The sequence below is a fragment of the Asparagus officinalis genome, chromosome 5 (genome assembly GCF_001876935.1).
Source record: "Asparagus officinalis chromosome 5, Aspof.V1, whole genome shotgun sequence".
Taxonomy (NCBI): Eukaryota; Viridiplantae; Streptophyta; class Magnoliopsida; order Asparagales; family Asparagaceae; genus Asparagus; species Asparagus officinalis.
In genome coordinates this window covers 1,985,003-1,995,141 of record NC_033798.1, presented here as the reverse complement: position 1 = coordinate 1,995,141, position 10,139 = coordinate 1,985,003, and the positions used below count along the sequence as shown (strand labels likewise).

The 10,139-nt window shown below is 33.5% G+C and overlaps 1 protein-coding gene and 1 long non-coding RNA gene across 2 annotated transcripts in view; both read right to left on the bottom strand.

Annotated features, from left to right (window-relative positions):
* On the bottom strand, positions 786 to 3,088 carry LOC109843614. Its single transcript, XR_002247735.1, has 2 exons — positions 3,018 to 3,088; positions 786 to 2,848 (listed from the first exon to the last, which is right to left on the bottom strand). It is a non-coding gene; the product is annotated as an uncharacterized LOC109843614 (long non-coding RNA).
* The window catches only part of LOC109844069 (divinyl chlorophyllide a 8-vinyl-reductase, chloroplastic), a 1,849-nt gene continuing 1,333 nt past the window's right edge, over positions 9,624 to 10,139 (bottom strand). The window contains 1 exon segment of the mRNA XM_020413083.1: positions 9,624 to 10,139. This exon segment is cut by the window's right edge and continues 7 nt beyond it. Coding sequence (XP_020268672.1) covers positions 9,793 to 10,139 — 347 coding nt within the window. The 3' untranslated portion in view covers positions 9,624 to 9,792.

The following is a 10,139-nucleotide window of genomic DNA, read 5'->3' as shown; positions in this document are numbered from 1 at the left end:
CATAGACTATAACTCATAATTTATGTCCATTTTTATTACCTTCGACCCATAACCATTAAATACGCGTACTTCAGAATATTCAATTTTCATATCACTTTCATTTTTTCTATGGACAAATTTTCAAAACCATCCGGTTTTAAAATTTATTCCCAAAAAAAGACCCCTTTCAATCTTAATTTCAAAAACAGACCTAGTTGGATGAAACTGTCTGTTTTTGAAAAAAAAATTTCCAAACTTCACGGGAATTGAACTCCCGTGAAGTTTTTTCTCATAACAAAACTTCACGGAAAACTTGAAATTTTTTTTTTCAAAAACCGACCCAGTTTCAACCAACTGGGTCGGTTTTTGAAATTAAGGTTGAAATGAGTCGTTTTTTTATAAATAAATTTCAAAAGTGGATGGTTTTAAAAATTTGTCCTTTTTTCTATTTCAACTCATTAACAATTAAGCATGCTTACTTCAAAATTCATGATTTTTATCAACTTTATGTTGCTCTCATCGCTAGTAAGTACACGTACCGCAAGATTTTCAATTTTCAAGAGTATAAACTATGGTTTTGTCCATTTCTTTGTTTCTACCCAATAAAAATTAGGTATAGTTACTTCCAATGCTACAACTTTCATGAATTATAACCTACAATTTTTATTCTTTTTTGTTCATTTTTACCCACACTCAATTATGATGATCTAACCCCTCTAAAATTTTCTATTATTTGTTTATTCCGACTCACTCTACAATTGCCTACTCAACTCTTGACACGAAAGAAACAAATTACAGATGCAAAGTAGACAACATACATTTATGCAACATTTACAAATATGGAAACTTGTACAACAATTACATCCATGGATACAAGCACATATAAAGCAGGGCAATAACTCTCACCAGTAGATTACCAAACTTGAAGACAACAATGACTGTAGAATTAACTGCACTCGCTTAGCCATTCAAATCCTATTATGCTGCTTCATCTAATATATGTGTGTGTCTCAGGCAAATAATGCTGCTAATTAGAAGTTATAAATAAGAAAATGGTTTACCCTCTCTCATGCAAAACAGTAGACAAACTATTTTGCATAGAAGTATAAAAGCACCAAGTCTATAAAATATGCACTGTTATGAGACTATCTAAATACAAAAAGGAAATGATTGCACATCAAGAGTAGACAAATTAGGAAATATGAAATAGTGAATCAAAGCATAAACATGACTTTGATGAGTCTCTACTAGTATCTAGAAATCTACCATTATATTACATGCAGATTAAAGTAACTTGCATGCAGAGAACATAGTAAACATGAATTTTATTTGAGGTGCTACCCTTTGTAATATGCCTAAAATCATAATAAAATACAAAAAAAAAGATTAAAGTGTTATTTTCTTGATGGAATTAGAATTATGCTCACAGGATTTCATATGCCTAAGATCATAATAAAATACAAAAAAAATTTAAAAATACAATTAGAGTGCTAATTTTTTAAGGGAATTAAAAGTATGCTCACAGGATTTCATCGTAGATTATAATTTGAAACCCTATATAAACCCTAATCATACTAAAATTCAAGAAATTAAAGTGTCCATAGAAACAACGCATCAAGAACAAAATATCATAGTTCGAAACCCTAGACAAACCCTAATCATACAAAAATTCATGAAATTAAACCAAGATTAACGCGCACACTCAGACGATGTCACAGATAAAAAAAAGTCAATAATGAAATATACCTAAATCACAGCGATGATCAAACTGACGATGGTGGATCTCCCGAACAACTTCATCAACAAAAATACTGGAACATCCAATTCATCGCCTTCATAAGGTGGAGTGCGGCATAGGCAAATGCTACAATATTTTTGCTAATGAAGTTGATCGGGAGATCCACCATCGTCAGTTTGATCATCGCTGTGATTTAGGTATATTTCATTCTTGACTTTTTTTTTATCTGTGACATCGACTAAGTGTGTGCGTTAATCTTGGTTTAATTTCATGAATTTTTGTATGATTAGGGTTTGTCTAGGGCTTCGAACTATAATATTTTGTTCTTGATGCGTTTTGTCTATGAACACTTCAATTTCTTGAATTTTAGTATGATTAGGGTTTATATAGGGTTTCAAATTATAATCTCCGATGAAATCCTGTGAGCATGCTTTTAATTCCCTCAAGAAATTAGCACTCTAATTGTATTTTTTTTCTTTTTTTTGTATTTTATTATGATCTTAGGCATATGAAATCCAGTGAGCATAATTTTAATTCCATCAAGAAAATAACACTTTAATCTTTTTTTTGTATTTTACTATGATTTTAGGCATATTACAAAGGGTAGCACCTCCAATGAAATTCGTGTTTACTATGTGTTTACTATATATTCTACAGTTAAAATGCACATAGAAAAGGAGCACTCTTTCAACGTGAGTGTGAATGAAAATAAACAAGTGATGACTCGGGTCAATTACATTAGTTAGGGCCTCAGATTAGCATTTTGGCACATTAATCTTAGCCAGCAGAAACTCAGGCACCAAGCCTCACGCACAATGTTGCTGTGGCTCATGCCTCGAATTTTCATCATCGGTGGGGATCTAAGCTTTTAATTCCACATGAAATAGAAAACAAATGAACCCACTTGAATATTAATCTAAAAAGTTATATAGCAGAAAATTAAGTCAGGCAAATAATACCGAATAATTATTTCAAGATAAATATTTAAAATAAATATTAATAAAAAAGCCTCAGATTAGCATTTTGGCACATTAATCTTTGCCAGCAACAAATTAGGGCAAAAAGCCCTACGCACAATTGATTGTTCTGGCTCATGACGTTATGTCGTCATCATCGGCCCAATTGATTGTTCTGATATCAAAGATTCAAACTTTTTAGAAAACACAAAAAATTGCGAACAAACTCAGATAAAAAAAAAATTAATAATAGAACGCGTCGTCGACGATCGTTTAATTAGAGGAGGATTGCGAATCACAGAGACATTAGATGTTCATAGAATCGAAGATTAGAGAAGGCTTACCGTCGAATTAGGGTTCTTCGAAAACCCTAGCGCCGACTAACTTTCTTTCTCCTGTTTCGCGCAGTTTATAATGAGCTTGGTAAATTACTGAAATCACCTTGACATGTCATTTTTCGCTAATAGGCCCTTTTGAACTTTCAAATGCTGAGATTATACCCTCGTTCTGTTGATTTTTCGATGCCTCTATTTTTTTTTTCAGTGACTCCTACTAGTTTTCTTTAAACACAATTATTGTGCCAAGCAAATATTTACTTTGGGCAAGAGCAACCATTTATTTATTTAATATTTCTAGGATTGCTTGACTCAGGGCGCGTTTGGTTGCCTCTTTTAGAGGGGGAAATGGTTTGAAAGCCTGCCAAAAGTGTCAGTTTTGACAGGCTTTCTTGCAAAAACACCTCTAAAAAAAGCGTTTTTACAAGAAAGCCTGTCAAAACTGACACTTTTGGCAGGCTTTCCCCTTCCCCCTTATGCAAACAAACAACACCTCATTGCAGCACTGCTTACATGCAATTGCAATTAATTGTTATTGGTTCGGGGAAAAAACAAAGTTGAAAAAAAATAGTGAGCTATAGAACATAAAAATTGTAAATTTTTAATTTTTCTTACTTAATTGTCATTTATTCAAAAAAATCAAAAAGGAAAAAAATTGTGATTTTGAAATATGCATACTTGATTGTTATTGGATCGAAGGGAACAATAATTTTTTTAAATAAACATAGAGTTTGAATTATGCAAATTTAATTGCCATGAACATCATGAAGTTTGAAGTATGCAACTTAACTGCCACAAGTTTGAAAGAAATAAAAATAGATAAAAATAATGGATTATAACTCATTAAAATTGTAAATTTTAAAGTACACGTATTTCATTTTCATTATGATCAAAAGGAATAAAAATAATGTGTTATAACCCATAAAAATCGCCAATTTTAAAGTACCCATTCCAAATTATCGTTGAGTCAAAGCGAACGAAAATTGACGAAATTGTGGATTGCCCATAAAAATTGCAAAATTTAAAGTACGAAAATTTAACCATCATTAGGTTGAACTGAAGAGAAATGGACAAAAACCATGAGCTGCACATGAAATTCACAGATATTGGAATACACATAATTAATTAACATTGGGTTGAAAGACAAAATTGGACAAAAATCTTAGTTATAGCTCACAAGAATCACAAATTTTGATTTTCCAATACTTGCTCGTCGGGTCCGAAGTCCACACAACCGAAAATTGCCCAAAAAATTGCAATTTATAGTTCCTAAATATCATGAAATTTGAAGTATGAAAACTTAACAGGTATCGGTCTAAAAAAACAAATATGAATAAGAATCATGAGTTATAGCTCATAAAAATTAAGAATTTAATGTACGAAATCTTAGCAGCAACATAGTCAAAATGAACGAGAATGGATAAAAAGTATTGGTTCGCTCATTAAAATCGCAAATTTTATACACTCATGCTTATTTGTCTTTGAGTAAAAAGGAACAAAAATGACAGACATATGGATTATAAGCCCATTAAAATCGTGACATTCAAAAGTACATACACTTGGTTGCCATTTTATCAAAAGAACCAAAAATGGACAAAAAAACGTGGGTACCCATGCAAATCATGTATTTTGAAATAGGTATATTTAATCGTCATGGGCCAAAATGGATGAAAATAAATAAAAATAATGGGTATAGTTTATAAAAATATTGAAGTACTCGCACCTAATTGTCATTGGGCCGAAATGAATAGAACTTGACAGAAATCATGTATCACAGTCCATGGAAATCAAAATCAAAGGATGAAAGCTCCATTGTCATTAGATCGAAATAAATGAAAATGGATAAGAATTGTGGGTTATTGCCTAATGAAGTCATAAATTTTTGAGTTATGCACAATTACTTGCAATTGAATTTCTCTTTCCTCTTCTTCTTCTTTTTTAGAGGGGGGGGGAGGGGTTGAGCTATATCTCATTAATAAACTAGAAACTAAATTACATACTCCAACTTGACTCAAAATATAAAGAATGCACCTATCTGAAAACATTCTCAAAAAGTCAAAACCAAAGCCCTACACACTTACCTAAATCTCACCCTCTTAAACATATAGCTGTGCATCTAAAAAATGAAAAGCATAAGCACCTGGATTCTGAACTGCTGCCAAGAAAGCATCTTCCATGGGAAAGAAAAATATACAAGCTGCAGCAGGACCTCCTTTAAACCCCGACTCCGCAGCAAACGGAGACATCAAAGCTTGCATTATGCAAGTATATATGAACAAACCATCACCCAACCATCATCATATGGGCACGCATTAGAACTCAGCACTAAAAAGCCACCCAAAAGCAAACCCCCCTCCCCCACCCCCAAAAAAATTTTTTTAATTAAAAGAAGGAACCGAAACCTCAACCTGAAAAGTAACTCCTCAATTCCCTCCAAAAAATTAGATTTTGATGAAGAATTGAGCCTGCTCTTGAAGAAATCTGCATCGGGGGACCTTCCTTGAAAATAAGCTCGGTTTGTGCTCGCCAAATAGTGTATACACATAAGCATCCCTTTCCTCCCCATCTTCTAATCACCCAACGAATTAAACCACACCATTTTCAAGGTATATTATCCTTCTGAATGAAAACTGAGATAGAAATCCATATATGACATATTCTTACTAAAATCACATCCAAATAATAAATGATAATATCCTCTGAATCTATATCACATATTTAAACCCCCTTCTTACCATATGCTCTCTTTTGTTAGGAGCATCTCGTTAAGAATAAGCCGAAGAATAAAACCATGCCTAGGCAGACTACTACTACCCCAGAATTTTTCTCCATGATACTTCAGGATATTCAGGGATTAACAAGCAAGCAATAAGCAGAAGAAGCACCAAAAGGAGGGTTCTTAACTGCAACCATTTGAAAAGCAATTTGTCTCAGATATAAGGCCTTCCGAGCCCCCAATATAGGGACCCCTTAACAGAAATATTCCACAAAGTCCTGCTTTACCCACGGTGAATCTACTTTAAAAGGCCATAGATGCTTCAACATCAATGCATTATTGCTATGGATTATTTGCTTAAAGCCCAAGCCTCCCTGGCTCTTCCGTTTACATACATTGCTCCAAGCAACCAAAGGGATCTTTTTTGCACAATCTCCTCCACCCCATTTATAAAAAAAAAAAAAAAAAAAAAAAAAATCCTACAAGTTCTTTCAACCTCATTTATCACTTTTTTGGAAAAAACAAAGATAGAAACCCAGAAAGTATGTATACTAAAAAGAATTCATTTGATAAGTAAAAATCATGGGTTAGAGCCTATAAAAATCATGAACTTTGTAGCATGAAAACTTAACTGCCATTGAATCAACACAAGCAAACAAAATGATAAAAATCATGGGCGACCATCATGAATTTTAAAGTACCCACACTTAGTTTCCATTGAATTAGAACGAATGAAAACGGACAATGGGTTATACTCCCATAAAATTCGTGAAATTTTGAGCTCAAACACTTAAATAATTTGTGAACTTTGAGGTATGTATACTTAATTGTCATTCGATCGAAATGAACAAAAATAAAGAAAATTAATTGGTTGCCCAAGAAAATGGTAAAGTTTGAAGTACTCATATTGATATTATGTTGAAACGAATAAAAATTGACAAAAATTGCGGTTATAGTCCACAAAAATCACAAAATTAACAGAAATGGACAGGAAACATGAGTTTCAGCCCAATGAAATTGCAAATTTTGAATTACGCATAATTAGTTGTTATGCGGTCGAAAAGAACGAAATTAGACAAAAATCACAGGTTACACAGCCTTTAAAAAACACAGATTTGGAAAAGGAAAACTTAATTGTTATTGAGTCGAAATGAACGAAAATAGACAAAAATAGTTAAGTTATAGCTCATTAAAATCGCCAATTTTGAAACAAACAAAAATTGTTAAAAATCATAAGTTATAGCCCATTAAAATCATAAGTTAGCCAAGCTTCAAAGGCGTCAAATTCCTCTCTTTTGGCTTTCATGTACTTAGTTTTCATTGGGTCAAAACAAACGAAAATTGTTTAAAATTATGGGTTATAAGATCATGAATTTTAAAATATGAAACCTTAAATGTCATATGTGTTTCTCAAAATGAACGAAAATGGATAAACATCATGAGTTATAGCCCATTAATGCCGCAAATTTTAAAATATGCATATTCAACAACCATTGGATCGAAACAAATGACAAAAATCATAGGGTTATAGTCTAATATATGATATTTCAAATCCAGGTTAGCAATTTACTAATATAAGAAGCTACAATTGGTCTGAGCACACAATATTTTCTAGGATTTGTTTCATAAGAGCTGAAGTTATATTCTGACCTTGAGCAATATATCAAGCTCAACCCTCTTCCTTTTTCCTCGAGAAAAAACCCTCCCAATTAGAGGGAGGGGATATGTTGCTTGTAAATGAAAAATTTACTAGATTAGTGATTTTTTTTCTCTCAAGGGAAAAATTAGTTATGTGCCAATTATAAGTAGGGGATCACGAGGCAAAATTTTAAAGTTCGGGGGAGGAGGGGGGTTGTGAGCCACCCCAAAGTTCAAGGGATTATGTAATGTAAGATTAATAAAAAGATCAAGGGAGTTATGCGCAAAACCCTCCAACTTCAGGGGGATTTTGTGGTGGTCACCCTAAAATGTTAATATTCTGTTTGTATTAAAATTTTAAGGATAAATCAAACAAGTAATAAATAAGTGCAGAATAAAATATCATTAATCAAATAGCTTGCAAGAGATAGAAAACAGTGTATATCCAGCGATATTATCAGTGAACAACATTAAAGGTAAAGAATTTCTACATAAAGGTCAAGAACATATGCATTTTTGGAGAAAAAGCATTAAGAAATCATGTATCATTAAGGTAACAAATTTACATGGGCAAAACTTAATAGAAGAGAAGCAACTCAACCTTCATAGAACTATAAGAAAGTTATTTTTATACAGGAGGACAGATATGCAAGGCAAAAGGTGCAGGCTTTTGCATTTTCAGCTTTTTACTCTCTTAGTAGAAGTAATTAAGAAAATTATTAAGAAGTCAACCTTTCAAGTTGTATTCGACAAAGCTACTGAGAGGTTTACCAAACTATCAGATTTAACCTTTCAAGTTGCATTCGACAAAGCTACTGAAAGGTTTACCTAACTATCAAATTGAAATATGGCACAAGACACTACTAAAAGAGAAGCCGTGTCCTCAAACTTCACTCCTTGTCAAAATTTTGAAACTAAGCAAATCTCCAATGATAACACAGTCAAAGATCTATTAGCAGAAAAGTATGTCAGGCTGCTTTATTACTTATTAGTTAGTTATGATTCACGAAAAGCAAAAGAGAAGGTAATCTTGAAGATTGCTCACCAGTATAGATCAATTTAACAGCAAAATTGAATTCTAGTATAGAAGATTTCTAGTATGACAAAGTGTACCTCACTACTACTCCTGTAAAATGCATAAGAATGCTAGCTGCTATGGTTTCTGAGCTATGTCGCATTCATCTCAAAATTTGTGTTAAAAATCCGATCATTATACAGTTGTCTTGACATTGATCATTGGTATACATGCGTTCAATCGGAATGCCCTACCATAATCTGCTCTAAAGGTATCTCAATTCAAATGCCAGCACATCTCAATTCTACCATATTCTTAATCTATAATAATAGCATGAGATGTCCTAAAGAAACATGTTTCCGTTTCTTTAACAAAGAAAGGCATAAAACAAAGATTGCCAAAAACAAACAAGCCACTCTGTGAAGCACCATAGAATCAATCATCGATTGTCCAGTAGAATATAAGTCACAACTCATATTATACGTCCCATAGATCGTTGTCTTCTCTCCCTACTACAGATTAATTGGATAACAAGAAAGGTCCTCTCTAAAAAGAAGTTTTTGTCCTCTAGTCTATAAAAGTTCTAGTATGTCAATTTTAGAACTTTTGTTCGAAATGTTTAAAACACTCAGATCGGTTCTTAAACTAGAGTACATGCACCTTAGATTTAAATTTTGCTATCAAGGCCTTACCATATTGCAATAGCTTTGAGTGTACAGCAACTACATAACCAATATGAATGACAGAGATCTCAATTTGGATATCATTATCCATCTCAACTCAACCATGATGCTAATCTACAAATTACATGATATACCTTAATAAATAACATGTTCATGTTTTTCTTTAAACCATGTTCTTCTAACAAAGAATCACATACAACAAAGGAATAGAAGAAAAAAAGTGTGGGCTATATACAGACATACCAAACTCTGAAGGCAGATCGCAAGTAAAAATATTGTCTGCTCTCCGAGCTCCTGATGAGCCCTCCCAACTAACCACACCCTCGAAGAAGATATCCTTCTCATAACTCACCATCCCTCTCCACTATAGATCAATTGAACACCAAGGTTCTTTCTAGAAACAGATAAGTTGGATTATCTTCTAGTCTAGAAAATTTCTAGTATGTTAATTTTGGTCGTTCAATTGCTATGGCTCTTGAACGGAATTTTCCTGTTAAGGTTTCACAATGCTACGAAAGCTTTGATTTGTCATCAACAAGACACGCATTCAATTTGAATGTATGTATAACAAGAAATATGTTTGTATTTCTTTTAAACCACAACCTTCTATGCTAATGAACGAAGAATCACATAAGACCAAGAAAATTGAAGTACAAAGTCAGCGGCAATTACAAACATACCGATCTCTGAAGCGCCAAAGAATCGATCATCGAGTAGAATATACAACAAGACTCAAAATATTGTCTGCTCTCCAAGCTCTTGACCAGCCATCCCTTCTCTAATAACCCTCGCAAAAAACTCCTCCAAAGTATCCTTCCCATAGCTCGGCGTCTTCTCCCCACTATACTCCCCCGTCTCCGGATCCAGCACCAGCATACTCTCTGCTGCATAATACCTCCCAATCTTCCCAAACTCCGCCGCATCCTCCAGCGCCGGAAAAACCCTGGCAAGGAAATCAAGAACCCCAATGGCAAAATCCATAATCCCGAGGGGCACTTTCAAGAACTTGGGCTCTTTCCCCAACAATTTAAACAAAATCTCCCCTTGCTCCAATGGAGTTAAGGCTCTCCCGGGCCCGC